This window comes from Drosophila albomicans, chromosome 2L (assembly GCF_009650485.2).
Source record: "Drosophila albomicans strain 15112-1751.03 chromosome 2L, ASM965048v2, whole genome shotgun sequence".
NCBI lineage: Eukaryota > Metazoa > Arthropoda > Insecta > Diptera > Drosophilidae > Drosophila > Drosophila albomicans.
This window is the reverse complement of record NC_047628.2, coordinates 80,019-101,670: the sequence shown is the minus strand read 5'-3', so window position 1 is coordinate 101,670 and position 21,652 is coordinate 80,019. Positions and strand designations below refer to the sequence as shown.

Genomic DNA, 21,652 nt, shown 5'->3' with positions numbered 1-21,652 from the left:
CTATGTGTATCAATTATTGCAAATCTAGTAATAAGTCGGATCAATCAGAGCATCAATCCATAGTTCTTACTATTGATTCTGATACAAATTCTAATGATATCAGTGCCGGCCATCAAAATAAGCGGGAAAGAATAATTTCCACTTCGGATAATGACAGTGATTAAACAGCATTCAACGATTTTTTCAATAAATCTACCTATGTTTTTTTGTTTTCTTCTCTTTTATATATGGTTTATGTTTTGTATTTTTTATTTTGTTATGAATGAATAAATCATAAGTCTGAAATTTAAAACTTATTGTATTGTTTTTGATTTTTTTGCGCGTATATTTTGTTATACGTGATATTTTTTATATTCGGAATCAATTCGTTAGTTCATATTGGAAAACTAACCATTTTTACGCGATTTTTTTTTACGCGATTAGTGGCAGAACCAACAATCGAGTAAAAAAAAGGACTGGTTGTATATACTTTATGGGGTCGGAGATGCCTCCTTCTACCTGTTACATACAAAGTTATAATACCCTTCTACCCTATGGGTAGCGGGTATAAATAGGCCATGCAATTATTTTTAAGCAAGCCGGCAACATCATTTGTTCAAAGTGGAGGAAACTTTCAGACGGCAACACATACAAATCTTGGTTTTGTATTGTAATACGAACTTCATCATTTGTTTTGAAGTTCTGCTGATATGGGTAATAAGTGTGATATTCTTTTTTCATTGTGAGGTTTATCTTGCACAAAAAAAATTTCATTCATTTGAAATGAAGGTAGTAATTTTACTGAATATTAAATCCAAGCGATTTTAAAATCAGTTTATTTTTTAATGATACTGCATGTCGTGGATATGATGGTCCTCGAGATGATAATGATGATGATGATGTTTTCACTTCACCTTTACATTTAGTAATGGGAGTTGTGAGGTGATGTGACGACCTTTTATTATAAATAATCATTCTGTTGCTCGTAAATGAAGACGAATTGATTTAGTTTCCCCTCGAAAATTGATTAATTCCCCCTCCTGATCAGTTATCCGTACTTCGAGCATGCTTATTTCTCTAGTGTTGATAGGTAAATAAATCAAGTTTCGTGGTGTAATACTCATTATCCCGGAGGAACATTGATTCCAAATTCATAAAGCACATGATTTGGTATATTACCCACATACGAGCCACTGATAATGTTGCATTCCAATCTAATTGTATTTACTTTTAAAATATTCACAGGGTTATCTGATACATAAATTTCAGTATTGTGCGGTTTTAGAATACGTTCACCAAATCTAAGTAGCTTTCCAATACTTCGTTCACGATTAAAAAATACTGTTTCTTTTTTAGTGGTAACTTGAACTTTCAGCGTATTGTTGTTGGTTTCTATTTTTAACGCATCATAAAAACCATACCTCTTTAGGACATCAATAATATATGTTGCAATCTCTTCGAGTTCATATGATCCAACAGGTATTTCTATACATTTATTTCCAATATGAAGTAGATAGTTCTCTCTATCGACGTTTGGTATAGAATTGTATATGTGAAAGTCAATGAGAGCACACTCATAATTTCGATTTAATTCAATTTGTGGGAAAAAATTTTCGGTTATAACTGATGTGTTTCCATTTAATGCAAATGTTAGTGATGTAGACATTTTGAAGTCTGAGTTTGGACTGTTGTTTAATCATCACATCATTAGTTTTATATCCATATTTTTAAAGTATAATGAATTGATCAAAACCTTTTCTGTATCGCCCATTTTTCATATCATCATCTTTAGAGATTAGTAGAAATCCAAATTTCTCCTCCCAGCATTTTCGTGAAATTTCCATAAATGATTCATAGTCCATGTCACTGTTTACGTGATCTCGATATATATGACGCATGTTCAAATCATCTTGTTTAAGCATTATAATAAAATTAGCATTGTCACGTATTAAATGTTTCGGTATATGTGTGTATGTTTGGCATAAATAGAATGAATCAATATTCTTATGTCTTCCCATATAAAAATAGTTTCGGATATTATCCTGCTTTTCACATGCCACATCATCTAATATCATAATGGAATTATTTTTAGCTTCGTGCGGTGATAACACTCCATCGTTTCCGGAGAACGTAAAATATCCCAATCCTTTAATTGGTTTGATAAGTTTTTCCAAATATTCATATTTGGGTTGGTATAAATTCTTTGAAAATACATAAATATTTTCAAATTTGAGACCGTTGGGACTCTCTAAAAGACTAAGCATCACATTGGTTTTTCCACAATTTGATGGTCCAACAATTAATGCTCTAATTGTATTGGGTAGCAAAACACTATGTCGAGGTAGTTGATTATTCTCTCCATGTCCACCACCCTCAATGTTTCGTACTAGTATGCTTTTCTTTTGTCTTAAAAAACGCATGCTAGTGAGAGAAGTACTTCATACAATGGGAAACGTTTGTTGATTGAGGTTTGTAGGGGTGAGCATTATCCGTTAATTTGCAATTTGAATTTAAATTGTATGGCGGTATCAATATTTGCGACGCGACTGTTGTGCAAGCTAACAGCTTCGCGCGATAACATTTGCATTCGATGATAGATGCACTCGCCAACAGATGTTAGTATATTATATTAATCTATTAATCGAATATTTGCAGTGAGTTGGCAGGATCACTTTTGCCATTCACAGTAGTATCGTATTAAATAATATCGATATCGAACTTAGATTAAACAAACAATATCGATATCCACGCTTAATCTAGGCTAGACCATATCTTTTTAATTCAAAAACTAAAGAGACAAGTTGTGCCGCAGCAAAATATTAAAAATAAATCTGACGACATCCGTCATAATATTAAATATATTTATTATTGGTGTTTCTCGGGAGTGCGCACTATTCAAAGTGCATATTTTTGACATTCTTTGGCCTTCTCTTTGGTTTAATAAGGTAACTTGTTCAATAATACTACTGTGGGCAAAAAGTAGTAAGACTTTTTAATTTATATTTCGTGCGGAAATCCATTCGCCGAAATATTTTGTTTCTAGGTTGGCAAGACTGTCAGCAACTTCTATGCCAAATATCACATCAAAATAATCATTAGTGTTTAATATATGCTTGTTTTCTGAAGTACAAAAAGTGCATTCGGCGATTTTTACAATGAGTGAAATTATTCACCAAAGAAGTTCCATTAAATTTTGTGGGAGTCGCTAATCTGCTCTCATTGAGATCGGTTGTGTCGCGGATAAGCAAACACAAAACAAGTGTAACTCTCGTTTGTTTTTTTTTATTTTTTCGAGTTTCTCTTTTGCGCACTCTTCGTGTGCCAATCGTAAAATTTCGGACGCTGGCTTCTGCAGTGTCGGCAGCTGAACAACAACAAAAACATTACTGTAGTGAGACAAGACTGCATTCTGTGCCCGTTTGGGCAGTACGTCGCCCCTCACTCTGCGCGCAGCCGCACAAGAGGGGTAATAAAATCTGCGCTTATCTGTCAAGCGATCTGACCTTCTTTTGTCCTTGACAAAACTTTGCAGAAACTTTTGCTATTTGAAGCCAAACTGAAACTAATAAGTTACATTTGATTAGTAAAATATTTGGTAATGGATGGAAATATTTTTTCTAACACTCAGCTTAGCAATAAGCAGTTTGATTATGAAAAAATGCAACAAGTGGCTGGTAAATCACCTTTGGAGATAAGGTCAGAAATTATAAGTGATCTTCGCCCTTTGTGTTCTGTAACTCAAAATATTAGTACAATAACTACAACGCTTACATTTACTAGTGCTACTAGTAATACAATTTACACTATGGCAACTGCATCAACTACGGCAATCAGCAGTGTTTGCTCTGCAGTGAGCATGGATAAAAATTATGCGAATCTCACGCAAAGCGCACTTGCTTCCCCAATACTCAGTGGAGGTGCTACAATTGTCTCTCCAACTGTCAATCAAACTTCTGGATTTTCGTCTCCTCCATTTAATGATGCTGCTACTAAGTTGAAGGTTAGCCAAAAACATCTGTCGAGTAAGAGGAAGAAAACACTCTCACCAATTGGTAACTCTAAGAAAGCACTCAGAGAATTGTCATTTGGATCATCCTCAGCATCAACCAGCAAGGCAAGCTCTAGGAATAGGTTTGCCTTACTAGACATGGAAGTCGACTTAAACAGTGACAGACATGTTGAAGATAGCAGCAGTGCTGCAGAGGAATGCCCTACTAGCTCTATAACAGCTACCCAAACAAATTTATCAAATGATAATATGGAAATACATGACTCAGGCAATAGATCTCAACCTATTAATTCTGATGGTAATAATAATGCTAATGTTACTTCAAAACCACCGCAAATAGTTTTAAGTATTACAAACCTTAACGATCTATTTGATGTCATATCGGAGGTCACTAGTTTAGATAACGTAATAGTTAAAGTTAACCAAGGAGTTACAGCCAGAATTTTTCCCAAGGACTCTCAAACTTATAGAGCCATAGTTGATCATTTTGATAAAATGGAAATTGAATTCCATACGTACCAATTGAAGGAAGAGAAGCCTCACAGAATAGTTGTTAAGGGGCTTCATCATAGCACATTAAGTAGCGAAATTGTTGGCAATTTTAAAGCTTTAGGTTTTGAAGCCCTTCAGGTGCATAACCCAAGGTCAAGGTCAAACCGAGATGAGAAACTAAACATATTTTTTATTAATATCAAGCCTTGTGCCAAAATTAATGATGTATATGATATAGTAACGCTTTGCCGACAACGTGTAAGGATAGAAAGGATGCGGAAAACATCGGAAATCGCTCAATGCATACGATGCCTAGAATTTGGCCACACAGCGAAATACTGCCGTCGTCATCCCAATTGTGCTCGTTGTGGTGAAGATCACTTTACAAAGCAGTGTGTACGTCCACAAGATCAACCGCCTACATGTATGCACTGTGGAGGGAGTCATACGGCAAGTTACAAGGGTTGCCAGTGGTATCAAGATTACCTAAGACGATCTATGGGTTCGAAGAAGCAACCAACGCGACTACAACCACAACAAAAAACAACAGCAAGAACAGTCAGCTCGACAGCAACCAATTCAGCAAATGCCTAACCCTTCTGTCTGCAATAGTATAGGTTTATCTTATGCCTCAATTGCCAAAAATGGAAATGGACAGGCTCAGCGCCGTCTACAAGTAAATAACTCGAAGGAAATTACTGCACAACGACAACAACAAAATGTTCTTGACATTCAGTCAATATTGGAACAACAGCAACAGCAATTTTTGAAATGGCAGCAACAACTCCAGCAACAGCAGCAGCAGCAATTCTTTTTGTGGCTACAGCAACAGCAGCAGGAACAACAAACGCAAAACAAGCAAAACAGTCAACGACTTGAACGGCTCGAAAGTATGGTTTTTGAAATGGCCAACTCTATCAAACAATTGGCTGGGGATAAATCAGTTCTCCAGGTCCACAACAATGTTTCTGCCTTAAAATGAACACACTAAAGATCGTCATCTGGAATGTCAATGGCATTTCAGGAAAAGCCAGAGAAGTTGAATTCTTTGCGCACAACAATGGCGTCGATATCCTACTTTTAAGTGAAATAAGGCTCAATCGAGGTGAAGCTGTTAAAATATTCGGATATTCCTTCTATCCAGCGTATAAACCATCACGGCATAATCACGGTAATGGAGGAGCTGCGGTATTGGTGAGGAGCTCTCTCAGTCATTTCCCACAACGTGTTATTGAAACACAAACCATTCAAATGTCTTCCATTAAAGTTGCGACAGGCTTGGGATATATAGAAGTAAGCGCAATATACTGTCCTCCAAGGCACAAAATTGAAGAAAGACATTTTACTGAAATATTGGCTTCTTGTGGCCAGAGGTTTCTGGTTGGAGGTGACTGGAATGCTCGACATTGGATGTGGGGAGACACATATAATTCACCGAGAGGGCGTGAGCTAGTCGAATCCATTTCAGTTAGCAGAGCTAAAATACTTGCCACTGGATCACCAACGAGATACCCATATGTACCTAATCACACAGCTACTTGCATTGATTTCGCATTATACCATGGAATACTGGATTCTCAAATAAATATATGTCAAAGCTGGGACCTGGAGTCTGATCACTTAGCCCTTATTGTTAATCTGCTAACAAATGGTACTAATGTCAGACCAAGTCCTCGGTTAATCACAAGTCGTACTGATCTCATCACTTTTAAACATATTCTTAATAACTCTTTCCAACTAAATTCAACTCTGGACACTAAGGAAGACATTGAGAATGCAGTCGAAATTCTAACTGAGAATATACATAGAGCTGCTTCTGCTTCAACGCCACCTGATCCTGATTTTCGGCCCATAAGCTACGGTATTGCTCTCACAAGGGAAGCAAGAGAACTAATAAAAAGGAAAAGACGCCTTCGAAGAAGAGCTATTCGTTCTCAAGATCCTGAGGACCGTCTTTTGTGGAACAGGGCAGCGAAACAACTACGAACCCTTTTGAGGGAACTCCGAAGCGATTTTTTCGAGCAAAAATTGTCCTCCATGGACTACACAGTTGACGCAAATTATTCACTTTGGAAGTGCACAAAATCGCTTAAACGACAACCTCTTAGACAGGTTCCTATTCGTTGTCCTGGTGGTGAACTTGCAAAAAATGAAGTGAAGCAGGCCAATGCTTTCGGTCAACATCTAGAGGATCGATTCACTCCCCATAACTTTGCTTCAATAGAACAAATTAGAGAGACCCATCAAAGTTTGGATACTCCACTGCAGATGTCATTGCCCATTAAGCCTATAAGGATTGAGGAAATATCCGAAGCCATTCAATTTTTGCCAAAAAATAAAGCGCCAGGTATTGATAGGATTTGTAACGCAACGTTGAAGGCTTTGCCTACAAGAGCGATTATTTATATAGCATTAATTTTTAATGCTATTATTAGGATCCAAGCGTTCCCAAAGCAATGGAAATTAGCTGCGATTCTGATGATCCACAAGCCCGGTAAACCAGAGGCTCATCCTGAGTCATACCGTCCAATAAGCCTTTTATCCTCCCTGTCTAAGTTGTGGGAGAGACTCATCGCCAACAGAATTATAGTGATTTTGACTGAAAGCAATATCTTGCCAGACCATCAATTTGGCTTTCGAGGAGGACACGGCACTGTAGAACAAGTCCACAGACTGGTAAAGCATATATTACAGGCCTTTGACGACTTGGAGTATTCCAACGCAGTCTTTATAGATATGGAGCAAGCTTTCGATAAAGTGTGGCATTATGGCTTATTGTCCAAAATTAAAAACCTCCTACCTGCTCCCTACTATGGAATTTTCAGGTCATATCTGGATGGACGTGAGTTTAAGGTCAAAGTTAAGGATATATACTCTAATAACTATCGTATGAGTGCAGGAGTACCACAGGGTAGTGTGCTTGGACCGCTGCTTTATTCATTGTACACTGCTGATATACCCAGCCCAAACAGTCAACATATGGTAGCTCCTTCCAAAGCACTTATTGCGACCTATGCAGATGACATTGCAGTCATCTATAACTCCAGTTGCCGTAGAGAAGCAGCTAATGGAATACAAGAATATCTCAAAGATCTTGCTGCTTGGTGTAAACGGTGGAACTTGAAAATAAATCCGCTTAAAACAACGAACCCCTGTTTCACACTGAAAAGGCTTATAATGAATACCCCTGAAATCCAACTAGAAGGAGTTACTCTGGAGCAGCCATCGCAAGCCAAGTATCTTGGAATTACACTGGACAAGCGCCTTACATTTGGGCCACATTTAAAAGCCACAATTAAGAAATGTAACCTAAGGATCCAGCAACTGCGTTGGCTTATTCAAAGACGAAGCACTTTGCCGTTAAGATGCAAAGGGCAGTGTATGCGCATTGCATCCAGCCAATTTGGCTCTATGGCATCCAGATTTGGGGGATCGCAGCCAAATCCAATTATAAACGAATTCAGGTGTTGCAGAATCGGATACTACGCAACATAACAGACTGTCCTTGGTTCGTGCGTGGCACAACGCTTCATAGAGACTTGAAGCTACATACTGTAGAAGAACAGATTGGGAGACACACAAGCCGCTATAGCGATAAACTTAGAAGACACCGCAGCCTACTAGCCAGGAAGCTACTTCCAGCGAGACCATTAAGCTACTTCCAGCGAGACCATTAAGGCGTCTTAAACGGCAAGGCTTTGCCAAAACAATTAGGTGCCAATAACGCTGATACATATGTATGTAATCCTCATATTTGTGTTGAGGTTTGGTTTATTTTTATATATTTGATACTCCTGTGATGTTAAGGTACTTTAAATTTGCTGTACAGATTCTTCACTTAATAAAATAAAATGAAAAAAAAAAAAATTAAATTTTGTGGGCGGAATCAAATTTCGGGTGCCGAAATGTTCCAAAATGTTGCAAATGGCCTTCGGTGATTCTACCATGTCACAAAAAAATGTTTATAAGTGGTAAAAAGACTTCAAGGAGGGTCAAGAAAGAGCACGTCAAAGTCGTTCAAAAATCAAGGTCATGATGACAGTTTTTTTCGATTTTCGTGGTGTTGCGCACTATGAATTCCTTCCATCCGGTCAAAATGTTAATAAGGACTATTATTTGAACGTTATGCGTCGTTTGCGTGAAGAAATTTTTCTAAAAAGACCAAAATTATAGATCAACAACTGTTGGTTAATGCATCATGATAATGCACCGTCGCATACTGCATTGATTCTTAGTGAGTTTTTTGCCAAAAATTCAACCAATATCGTTCCACAACCACCGTTTCTGCTTGATTTAGCTCCGTGTGACTTCTGGCTGTTCAGAAAACTCAAACGATCGCTCCGGGGAAACCGTTTTGAGCCAATTGAAGACATTAAACGAGAATCGCTACGCGCATTGAAGGCTATTCCGGAAATCTACTTTAACAACTATTTCGAGGATTGGAAAAAACGTTTGCGAAAGTGTATTGTGGCCGTGGGGGATTACTTTGAGGGAGACGAAATAGATTTGGCCGAATAAATAAAGAATTTTAAAATTACGAACAAAGTCTTACTACTTTTTGCCCACAGTATTATAACGTAAATTCAAATCAAAAATCGTATTGAAATGTAATTCCTATTTAAATTTAAATTTGAATTTTATATTTAGTATATTAAGTTAGACATAATTGAAGAGTAAGTCCTCATATTTCAAATAGGTATGGTATGTATATAAAATGATATAAAAGCTGTTATATATTCTAATCCCTTTTGAAGTTTACCCAGCTCATCAACTCATCAATCATCAAAGGCCTGTCGATATCGATGCAGTAAGAAAAAACAGCGTATAAATAGTATGTGTAAGTACGGCATAGCCGCACCGAATTCATTTGTAAATTGTATATGGGTAATTCTCTGAGGGATGTCGCGTGCGACCAGCTTTTCAGTTACAAAAAAAAACATATTCTGAAACAATTTTAAAAATAAGTAAAGGTTATTTTTATAGCCTAGAGTAGTACTTTAATTAGAGCTAAGAATGGTTTTGGAATTTTTTTTCTGTTTTGTTTTCTGTTCTGATAATTGCAAAAATTAACAAATTCGTACGCAAGACCAAAAAATGAACGAATTTATATGTTTTATCGTAAAACAGAATAACTTACTAAAATCAATCTTAGCTCTAAAAATAGTGCTAATCCAAAGCTTTAAGAAAAACCTTCACTTAATTTTAAAATTGTTTTAGTTTATGTTTTTTTTTTGTCACTGAAAAGCTGTTCGCACGCGATATTTACCAGAGAATTACCCATATGACAGCTATTATTATGATTGCTACTATTATTAGTATTATATTCATACCCATCCTATTAGGAAATACTAGGCAAAAGTAGTATAGTAGGCAATAATGCATAAAATGAAATTTTGTACATGCATTAAAGTATTTTTGAAGTCTTTAGGTCTTAACATCGTTGAATAATCATGAAGTCGAAATAAATTATAAAGTAATGGGCACCTGATATTACTTGTTGTTGCTTAATTTGGGTAAAGGCATAGCGCCAGAAGCTTTTACAGGTTGGGAGGGTAAAGAAGAACAAAATGCATAATCTTCTTAGCAGGTCTATCGGTTGATAGCCTATCCTGTCTGTTCCGGTCTTAACTCTGTCTACCTTCTTTTATCTGTCAGGCACGGTGGCTTACTAGGTGTCAAAAGACCCACCCCACTTTCCCTGAGTCGACAATGTAGGCAGAGTATGCTTCCAGTTTGCTGCCCACTCAACGGGTCGTCTCATAATAAGATGACGCCCTAGACGTGTTCGTTACATGTTGCTTTAAAATGGCCAAACGTTTTTATAATTTATATAGTTCGAAATCAAAACTCAAACAGGGTAGTGGTCTTGTAAACAATATAATAGACTCTCTACCTTTTGAGTCTCATATACCCGGATACAATTACTGTGGACCTGGGACAAAGTTAGAGAAACGATTAGCACGTGGTGACCGTGGAATCAATGCGTTGGATGAGGCTTGTGGTGTAACGTGTGACTGGGGTATGTTTTAAAAGAACAGAATTCGTGCACTTCTGGCTTTGGCTCCTGCTAAGCTCGACGGATTGGGGCGGGGATCTTTCTGCCTTTAAAACATTCACACTTAACAAGTGCACTGGGCGTGTCGGACAAAAAAAAAATAAATAATTGAAAATCAAATATTAGGAAAATATTAAACGGACAAGACTTTGGCTCTTAGGAGAGAGGAACCTGAACCTCTTAGGAGAGAGGAACCTCTTCTTCACCCTCCCTACCATGGCAACATAGATCTTAAATATTGCCCCTTTTTAAAGGTAATTGCCAAAAACTAGCTTTGGACAGGCATGACCTCTGGAGTACTGGCGACGGACTCCATTAATAACACTTTAGTTATTCATTTTCAAATAACAAATTAATTTTTATACCCGCTACCCATAGGGTAGAAGGGTATTATAACTTTGTGCCGGCAGGAAATGTATGTAACAGGTAGAAGGAGGCATCTCCGACCCTATAAAGTATATTAGCATTTGTTATGTTTGCACGCAGATCAAGTTTGTTTCAAATTTTTGCCACGCCCACTTCCGCCCCCGCAAATCAAAAAATCGAATAACAAGCGTAATTTTAAAGCTAGAGTTGCGAATTTTGGTATATATAATAATAACTATAGTACTTATTATTCCTTGGTTGCGATCAGATGAAAATTGTCGAAGTTATTTAAGAAATACTTTTGTATGGGCAAACACGCCTACTTACTAGGGGTCTTAGTTGCTTTAGATGACAATCTGGTATATTGTGCCGTCTATGGTATATTTTGAATGCGGTATTATATCAATATACCAAATATACAATTTGGTATATTTTTAGTATTTTTGCAGTATATTCGGTATATTTTGAGAAAAATATCGCAAAATATATTTCTTTTATTCAAAATGGGTAGCGGGTATCTCACAGTCGAGTACACTCGACTGTAGCTTTCTTGTTAATAATAAAAGAAATTAGAAACATAAGGTTTTGAAAATTGAACTCTAAGTCTTCTCATAGATGAATTAAATATGTTATTATCGAGAAAACGATTACGCAAAATAAAGGTATGTCTTGGGAAAATCAAATTTAAGATGTAAATGGTACTTTGGACTCACCCATCACTGCGTCGTAGAGCTCAATTGACGAGACTGGTGTAAAAATAAGTATACAATTTAAACCTTAAATTTACCCTGACATACTCGGCAATGTTAAATAATTAAATGGAGAAAATCTTTTAAAGTTCAATTTAGTTAAAGTTACAAATTCATAATTAAGGTTATAGAAGTTAGTTTTTCAAATTAATTCAATGTATATAAATTTCAATTCAATGTTAATTAATAAAGCAAAAATAATATAATAATAATATATATATATAAAAAGCAAATTAGTTAGATTTCAGTATATAATGTGCATAATCATACAAATAAATTCATTTTAGTTTATACACAATTTTGAAGGCACCACATTCGACATGGCCGAGTTGAAAGTCAACTTCTTGAGAGAGGGGGGGAAAAAAAATAACAATAAGTCTTAGTTAACTTCCAAAAACTGGATTCTTTATAAACACAATATTCAGCCTAGCACATATCAGGGAAAGATCAGCCTAGCACAGATTTGGGAAAGGTCAGCCTGGGACCGTCTCTTGAGCGGCAGCGATAGTAATCGCTCAAAGCAAAATAAACTTGTAAATGCACTTTAAGCTGATGATGATGATGTTATTCGAAGTCAATACAGTTGCATGATGAAGTACAGATGATAATGAAAGTGATGATCACGTATGGTAGGAATGATGATAAAGTTTGGTCAAAATGCTGATGAAGTTTGGACGAAACGATGATGAAGTTTGGACGAAACATCAATTATTTATAGCTGAAAAGAGGTTTCGTAGCCAATAGATGAAGCAACATAATTGCCTTTAGGTGCGAGTGGTGCCACTTGCTCGTAGGAGCCAATGGGTAAGCGGGAACCGCTGGCACTGGCAAAAATGCACTAAATACAAAAACAAAGATAAGTATGGATTCAATCAAGAATCAAAATCCATACCTGGCCAATAATAATTATTCACTTTAAGATGAAACTATTTCACTGCACAACTTTGGAATTTTGTCCCGCGTGGACTTTTTCTTTTAATTTAAATAATTTGTCGCTGCTGTTTACAGATTTGTTCTGTAAGCACCAAAGAGTTAAGCTGTACTAATTTTGTGAGCTCAGCGCCAGTCCAGCCAATGCCTCTTATCTCGAACGATTTACGAATCTACCAACAACGATCTATGATACGAAACGGTATAATCGTACGATGCGCGGGTGGTGACAAACAAATTTGAACACCAAAAGAGACCGCGACTACAAGAATAGAGAAGAGGGGGAGACGCGGTAAGCTTGCGCTGCCTCGCTATCGACCAGAAAAAAAAAATTATGATCAAAACAAAATTAGCAGACAAAATAGATAAGAATAACAGATCAGCAGATTTAACAGAGGAGCAGCAAAGCAAACTTAACAGACTGACTTATCAGAACTCCTAACAGAATAGAAAATTACAGAATGTACTTTAACAGAATCTCACCTAACAGAATCCAAATTAACAGTGTCGACCTAAACAACCACTTTGGTCAAATCCGACCACTACAGCGCAGTTAAGGCTCGAAAAGTCTTAGTTTGAGAGTCCATAACTGAAAAAGGGCAGGATTTATTAAGACCAATTTATGCCGTAATTTGAATGTCTTAGGAAGGACTTAACTTGCGACGCACTCTGGTATTTTGAAAAACTGGTGCCAGTTTAGCGCTAAATTTTTTACTAGCATTGCTCTGAGTAAAATTCCGAGCATAAACTTTATCGCCTTCCTTCAACTAATGGTTCTGCTACGCAGGTTATAGATTCTAGCATTAGCGTCATGAGCGGCAGATACATTAACTTTAGCTTTTCGCCGAATAATTTGTAAAACGTCATTCTGTTGCAGAGCCGTATCATCATTCAATAAGCTTAGTTTTCTCAAAAGCTCATAGTCTTGTCCATTAAGCAGCATATTTTGCCCGAAAGCCAAAAAGTATGGAGAATATCCGGTACTGCTATGAACGCTGACTCGAAGAGCTGCGCTTATTTCATTTAGATTCTTATCTCAATTAGAGTGGTCTGTACCAATGTATGCACGAATGGCGGATAGAATAGACCTATTCAATCGTTCGCTCGCATTGGCCTGTGGCGAATATACTGCAGTGCATACATGCGTAATGCCAAAACGGGTTAGAAAAGACTCAAATTGAGCCGAACGAAATTGTGATCCATTGTCTGTCAGTATGACCTCTGGAACACCAAATGTATAAAAAATATAATTCTGTAAAAATTCACATATTCGGTGAGAGGTAAACTTTTTAAGCGGTTACAAAAAGTGAAATTTTGTATTGTGGTCTACTATGATCAATAAGCCAATGTTACCGCTTTTAGATCTTGGGTACGGACCGAGTAAGTCCATGTATAGCTTTTGAAAGGGTCTCTCGGAGACCAAAGGCTTGCCCAGCGGGGGTCGTAAAACGATATTCGGACTTTTAGTGGTGCGGCACACACAACACTTGGAGACATATGTAGTTTCGAATTTGCGTTACTATACCGGGCCAGAAGAAATATCTTTTAAGTTTCTCTATCATTTTTCCGGTGCCACAGTGTGCTCCATCAGGAAAATCATGAGCTCTGTACAAAATGTCTTCTCTTAAATATTGTGGTATCCACAACTTCCACGCTTGGGCCTCTTGTGTGACGTCACCGGTTGAGTGCTGTGTTCTTTTGTACACAAAATTATCACAAATTTTTAAATCTGGCAATTTAGACTGGTTTTCTTTGATCAGCTGTATAAGGTCCAGATAGTCTTGAGATTGAAACTCTTTAGATGTTAAGTCAACTATTGGGCCGCTGTCGGAAAGTTCGGAAATCATGTTCATTTTGCCGAGATAAAGTATCCGCCACAATATTCTTAGAGCCACTACGATGCTTAATCTCAATGCCATAACCTTGCAATGTTACCGCCCGGCGTCCTAAACGACCGGTCAGATCCTTTTGAGACATGAGCCATTTAAGAGAGACATGATCAGTGATAACTGTACAATTTTGCCCTTCTATGTATGCTCTAAACTTCTTAACTCCTCTTAACACTGCCAGACAGTTCGAGTTCCGTAACGGTGTATGATCGTTCGGCCTTTGACAATTTTGCCGACATATATGCAATGGGCATCTCAACACCATCTAAATCTACCTGTGCTAAAACACACCCAATGCCATAGGTACTCGCATCGCACAACAATAAGAATGGCTGGGAAAAGTCCGGAGTTTTCAAAATAGGTGCCGACGTTAATTTTTCTTTTAAGTACTTAAAAGATTTTTCCGCTTCTTCGTTCCATTCTAATGCCTTATTTTTCTTTAGCAGTTCTGTCAATGGGAAGCTGACGGTGGCATATTGTTCAACGAATCGTCGATACCAGCCAGTCAAGCCGAGGAAGCGCCTCATCTGTTTCACTGTTTTGGAACAGGAAATTCGTTAATACTTTTTATTTTTCCTGGATCAGTTTTCAATTCCCCATAACCAATAATGAATCCCAGGTATTTTATCTCGCGCATGCAAAACTTAGACTTTCCAACATTTATGGTAATATTGGCTTTGCGCAAACACAAGGTCACTTCACGCAGCAAAACCATATGGGACTCAAAATCGTCAGATAACAGCAAAAGGTCGTCAAGATATACAAAAAGTCTAGTACGAAGGTATGGCGGAATGACCTGGTCCATTAATCTGCATAATGTCTGTAAGGCGTTGCATAGGGGTATTTGCCAAAAGGCATCTTTCATGTCCAGACTACTAATGAAACGTGCAGGGGGTAGGCGACTTAAAATGCCATCAATGTGAGGCAGAGGATAAGCATCCTTTCTGGTCACTTTATTTACTACCCTCGAGTCTAGACAAAGACGAATCTTTTCTCCCCTTCTAACAATAACAGAGTTACTACTCCATGGGCTGTTGGACTCCTCGACCTAGATCCAACATACGGTCAACCTCAGAAAACATAAGTTTCTCGATTGCCGGAGATATGGGCCAATGCCTCTGTTTAACGGGTCGGGCATGGTCTACTTCAATCCTTTGTTCCAATAAATGAGTGCGACCAAGTCCTTCGTGTCAAAGGACGGTAGATCTTTAATAACTTTTTGTAAATAATTGTTTTGAGAATTGGTAAGAAAATGGGTTTTTGGGTCTTCAACTTCTCCTTCTGCCTCATCCTCTATTTCTGAAAAGGATGGTTCTAATATTTGCTCAAGCAGTCCGAAAGCTCTCCAAAAGCCAATTCCTAGATATACAACATGACTTAAAGTTGGAATGATATAAAATTCGATAGGATTCGTCCTATTTCGATACGAAACATTTGATATTATTTTTCCAATGACTGCACTCTTAGAATTAATAGCAGTTCTAATATTTCCTGAGCATTTTTGAACTTTGCACTTTTGCATAATCACGGTAGCAGCATTGCTACCAAGTCAACTTATTGATGCACCTGAATCAAGCAAAGCTACATATTTCTCGTTTTCAATTTCAATATCACTATACAGACGATTGTCGGATTGCATAAAAATGGCAGAGACCAATTTTTTCCTAACCAAGCGAACCTTCTTCCAAAACGACCGAATTCTTAATGTTGAACGTCTGGGTTTATTATTAATTTTCAAGTAGTCAACGTTTCCTAAAATTCGTTGATCAACTTCACTATATTTACTAAAGCGAATATGGAATGGCTGTAGAATATCTGAAGAGCTCGCCTTTTCCTCGCTTTCTAGGTTGAATGCCGGTGTGTGTGTTTGTGACCGGGCATCCATGCTCAATATTCTTATTGTTGAGGATGTGATAGGATGTTGTTGGCTATCACATCCTTGTGCCGGTTTTCCGACGCATTGGACGACTTACAAGTCGGCTTGTAAACATTTCTGGCTCCGCAACCATAACAGAATATTGACCTGACCTCCAAGCAATTCTCAAATCTATGTTGATGTAGGGGCGCTGAAAGTTCCAAGATTTTCCTTTTCCGAAATAAAACACTCGTGGTTTTCATTATTATATATATTTGTATATTTTCAAACGTTCGGGTTGTTGGACGCACAGATTTGGGGGGTGTTTTGTAACCGATCGAAGAGAATCGTGATTCAAAACTAGTCTTAGAAAAAATGCCGACGGCATTTCGTCGATCTGTTGCGCCGAGCCGCGCTCAGCGGTGGTGAGTTGTGGGAGAGAGAAGCTGAGAGCACTGGAGCTTGAGTGCAGTCTTACGCGTGAGCGCATTGCTAGTGAGCGAAAAAGCTTTGAGTGCTTTTCGGTCGGCGAAGCGGAGGTGTGCCACTCACTTAGCAATGCGCTCGCATCAACATTCTCCCCCTTGCAATATTGGGATTGCAAAGAATATCAAACTTGGGAGGATACCCGGCAGGACAATATCAGGATAGATAGAGTGGGTAATGTCTTGGAGCGCAATGTCGCCGTGCAGACTCCTTCAGCGCCCACGCGAGTGGTGGAGAGGCCCAAGGACCCTGGCATCGACTCGCTGATGCGGCTTACGGGACAACACGGCGCCAACTCGCGCTTCGAAAGCCGCTGTCCCCATATGTTGCCTGACCGCCGCGGTGGGGAGTATGCTCACTCCTTTGCACTGGAAAGTACCGTCAGGGGGAGCTAGGCACGGGCCTGGTGCGTGGGTGAGTGGGCCTGTGGAAACGTTGACATAGGACGTCCTTGGTGGTTCTTCTCTGGAGGGTGCCGGGTGGTCGCGTCGGCTCCTGGGCTGGCGCGAGGTTGTGACGCGGGCTTGCACGGATGTATACGGCATCCTCAAGCGCTTGAACAACTTTTCTGAGAGGAAGGTGGCTTCTGATCCGGAATCGATCAGAGTCCGAGCTGTATAGCGGACGCCGAGATGGCATACGTGAATGACAGCTGTGCTGAGCAGAACACCTTGTGTGTTAACTGCCATGAAAGATTGGACGTTAGCTGACTGGGTGGAAGTGGACTGTATTGGAGATGGAATGGGGGTTGTGACTGTCGGCGCCGGGTTCACTCGATGCAAGAGTGTATGATGACGACCCTTGCAAGTAAAGCAGCTGTGCACAAGCACTCGGCCAGGATATGGCCTCGTGCGAAACAATTTAGACAGTTGCTTTATATAATTGACCCTATCGTTGATACCCATCTGGAGGAAACGAGGGCACAAGCGAATCGGATGATTCTCCCGGGAACACAATTTGCAGAACTGGGTTTTCGAAATCACCCGACTCTCAAAGGAGTTGACCTGCTAGGCGACGGGGACCTCCTTGCGTGAGGCCCGTAAAACCGTCGGAGCGCTCGTGCTGGCTGACACTTCCGCTATCGCTTCTAGGGTGCGATACCGTTCTAGAAGGAAAGCGTTAATGTCAACCCACGTTGGAATGTCGCTCTTATTTTGTATGGACTGTTCCCAAAGAGAAAGGGTCAATTTGGGGAGCCTCGAAGAACACAAGAAAACCAGGATGCAATCCCAATTTTCCGTGTTGATCCTTGAGTGCTCTAAGGCCATCAGGCACCCTTGAATGGTGCTCTGCAACTCCTGAATGGCTGCACCCGACTCTTGCCCAATGGCGGGCAAATTGAAAAGGATTCTCAGCTGACTGTTTACGAGCAACCGTTTGTTCTCGAAACGCTCAGTCAAGCTGGACCACGCCGACTAAAACCCTTCATTGGTCAAAGGAGACTTTGACACAATGGCATGGGCTTCACCGCTGGTCTTGGAGTTGAGATGGAAAAGTTTCTCAACTTCCGACAGTCTTGGGTTTTGGATGTAAATAGCCGTGAATAAGTCTCGGAAGGTGGGCCAGCGAGTGTAATCGCCTCAGAAAACTTCGGTGTCGCACGGAGGTAAGCGACACCCTGTGGACATGAACTGCACGGCTTGAGGTTGTACGGGTGTACGGGGAGTGAGTGCCTGGGATGCATCAGCTATTTGCTCACTTAACTGAGCGTGTTCGTGGGGGCGCAGATAAATTCCAGCTTTCCCTTTCCCGAAATTAAATAACAACACTCGCGTTTTATATTTTCTTAAATATATATTTAAACGTTCGGGTTATTACAAAGAAACGTAGAAAGTTGGGGTTATTGTGGGTGACCGCTATTGAAGAAACGTAGATCGATACTAGAGAGGCAAAATGCCGACGGCATTCTGCAGATCTAGCGCCGAGCCCTTGCAAAGCTCGGCTCTGCGGTGGAGAGTTGTGGGAGAGAGAAGCTGAGAGCACTGGAGCTTGAGTGCATTCTTATGCATTGAGCGCATTGCTGGTGAGCGAAAAAGCTTTGAGTGCTTTTCGGTCGGCGGAACGGAGGTGTGCCCCTCACCTACAATGCGCTCGCATCAACATTCTCCCCCCCTTGCAATATTGGGATTGCAAAAAATATGAAATTTGGGAGGATACCCGGCAGGACAATATCAGGATAGGTAGAGTGGGTGTGTCTTGGAGCGCAACGACGCCGTGCAGACTCCTTCAGCGCCCATGCGAGTGATGGAGAGGCCCAAGGCCCCTGGCAACGACTCGCTGATGCGGCTTACTGGACAACACGGATCCAACTCGCGATTCAAAAGCCGCTGTTCCCATGTGTAGCCTGACCGCCGCAGTGGGGAGTATGCTCACTCCTTTGCACTGGAAAGTGCCGTCTGCGGGAGCTAGGTACGGGCCGGGTGCGTGGGTGAGTGGGCCTGTGGATGCCGGCCTGGTGGATGCCGGCCTGGGAAACGTTGACACGGGACGTCCTTGGTGGTTCTCCTCTGGAGGGTGCCGGGTGGTCGCGTCGGCGCCTGGGTTGGCGCGAGGTTGTGCCGGGAGGCACGGAAACCCCAAGCGGAGTGACCGGTGCCATCGGTGCAGAGGACGACTTCGTCTCCGTCCGGGATCGTTCGACGGACCGTCGAGCTGAAAGAGGTTCTGAGGGGGGTCCTGTCACAGGATCAATCGTATAGGTTCGCTCGACGGACAGTCGAGCCGAAGGTGTTGGAACCGATTTTGAATGGAACCCTAACAAAGGCTTGCGTTTAGAGGATCGTTCGACGGACAGTCGAACCGAAGAAGGATCAGAGTGGGGTCCCGTCACAGGACCATTCGAAGCTGAAATAGATGTAGAGGAGGGTCCTATCACAGGACCATTCTTACGGGTTCGTTCGACGGACAGTCGAGCCGAAAAAACTGAAATAGATTTGGAGGGGGGTCCTGTCACAGGACCGATCGTAGGAGTTCGATCGACGGACAGTCGAGTCGAAAAGGACGAGACGGAGTTAGAAGTGGATCCCGACACTGGGCCGGTCAGGATCCAACCGAAAATGGTCTCTTGACCAATGAGGGTCCCACAAACGTTCGAACAAGAGCCGCCGAGAAGAACGGATGGGAGGATATCCGCGCCTAAAAGCACGTCTATCTGCGAACTCTCATAGAACTTGGGGTCGGCCAGCGGGATGCTTGGCAGATTGTCGAGGATGGTTTGTGGGACAGAGCATGAGGGCAGTTTTCCTGCTAATTGAGGAAGGACGAAAGCCGATGTATCAATCTGCAGATCTGGTCGCAACGGGGAGCCAATTAGGAATTGGCAATGCTTTCGGGGCTGGGCTGCTACAACTTGAGTCAGCCCAGAGACGTGGGCTTGAACGGATGTGTATGGCATCCTCAAGCGCTTGAACAATCGTTCAGAAATGAAGGTAGCCTCTGATCCGGAATCGATCAGAGCCCGTACTGTGTGCCGAACGCCGTGATGGCAAATGTGTACAACAGCTGTACTCAGCAGAACACCTTGTGTGTTAACTGCCAGGAATGATTGCACATTAGCTGACTGGGAAGGAGTGGACTGTATATTAGGAGTGGGATTAGTGACTGTCGGCGTCGGGTTGACTCGATGCAAGAGTGTATGATGACGACCCTTGCACGTAAAACAGTTGTGCGCACTTGTGCACTTGGCCTGGACATGGCCTCGTGCGAAACAATTTAAGCACAGCTTCTGTTGCTTGACATCCATCTGAAGAAATCGAGGGCACAATCGAATCGGATGGTTCTCCCGGGAACAGAAATTGCAGGTCTGGGTCTTAATGGTCACAAAAGAGTTGACCTGCCTGGAGACGGGGGCCTTCTTGGGTGAGGCTCTTGGAACCGTCGGAGCGTTCGTGCTGGATGACACCTCCGCTATCGCTTCTAGGGTGCGATGGCGCTCTAGAAGAAAAGCGTTCATGTCAACCCACGTTGGAATATCGCTCTTGTTTTGGATTGACTGTTCCCAAAGAGAAAGGGTCAACTTGGGGAGCCTCGAAGAACACAAGAAAACCAGGATGCAATCCCAATTCTCTGTGTCGATTTTCGAGTGCTCTAAGGCTGTCAGACACCCTTGAATGGTGCTCTGCAACTCCTGAATAGAGGAACCCGACTCTTGCCCAATGGCGGGCAAATTGAACAAAATTCTCAGCTGACTGTTTACGAGCAACCGTTTGTTCTCGAAACGCTCAGTCAAGCTGGACCACGCCGACTGGAACCCTTCATTTGTCAAAGGAGATTTTGACACAATGGCATGGGCTTCACCGCTGGTCTTGGAGTTGAGATAGAAAAGTTTCTCAACTTCCGACAGTCTCGGGTTCTGTATATAGAGGGCTGTGAATAAATCCCGGAAGGTGGGCCAGCGAGTGTAATCGCCTCCGAAAACTTCGGTGTCGCACGGAGGTAATCGACACCCTGTGGGCATGGATTGCACAGCTTGTGGTTGTACGGGTGTACGGGGGGTGAGCGCCTGGGATGCGTTGGCTATTTGCTCACCTAACAGAGCTGCACACTGCTCGTAGGCAGCATAGCAGTACTCGTACTTGGCCTGAACAGTAGGGAGCTCTTCTGTGGTCATCTCCTCAGACATGACGCAAGAGCAAGCCTCATACTCATTCTCGACCTTTTCCCATAAGGAACGCATCTGGTCCCTTCGGACTTGGCACGTATATAGGGATGGGCTATCAACCGAAAGATTGTTGACTCTCGCCGCAAAGTGACTGATACGATCAGTCGCGGCGATGAATTTCGTCAACGCTGTGTCTACTTTGTTTTGTGCCATCTTGTGGATCGGGACGGAAGGAATGGATG

The 21,652-nt window shown here is 41.1% G+C and overlaps 1 protein-coding gene across 1 annotated transcript; it reads right to left on the bottom strand.

Moving 5' to 3' along the window:
• Positions 1-17,022: 17,022 nt before the first annotated feature.
• On the bottom strand, positions 17,023-21,431 carry LOC127565055 (uncharacterized). The gene is made up of 3 exons (XM_052002075.1): positions 21,338-21,431; positions 19,184-21,256; positions 17,023-17,492 (listed from the first exon to the last, which is right to left on the bottom strand). The coding sequence occupies exons 1-3, from the start codon at positions 21,429-21,431 to the stop codon at positions 17,023-17,025; spliced, it is 2,637 nt and encodes an 878-aa protein (XP_051858035.1).
• Between the last annotated feature and the right edge of the window lie 221 nt (positions 21,432-21,652).

What these genes read in the sequence shown, in the direction of transcription:
- LOC127565055 (XM_052002075.1), bottom strand. Translation starts at nt 21,431, where the DNA reads ATGTCTGAGGAGATGACCACAGAAGAGCTCCCTACTGTTCAGGCCAAG. An exon ending in GCAGTGTGCAGCTCTGTTAG is followed by an intron (nt 21,257 to 21,337) that starts GTGAGCAAATAG and finishes CCATGCCCACAG; the next exon opens with GGTGTCGATTACCTCCGTGC. An exon ending in GCACTTTCCAGTGCAAAGGA is followed by an intron (nt 17,493 to 19,183) that starts GTGAGCATACTC and finishes CTTTCATGGCAG; the next exon opens with TTAACACACAAGGTGTTCTG.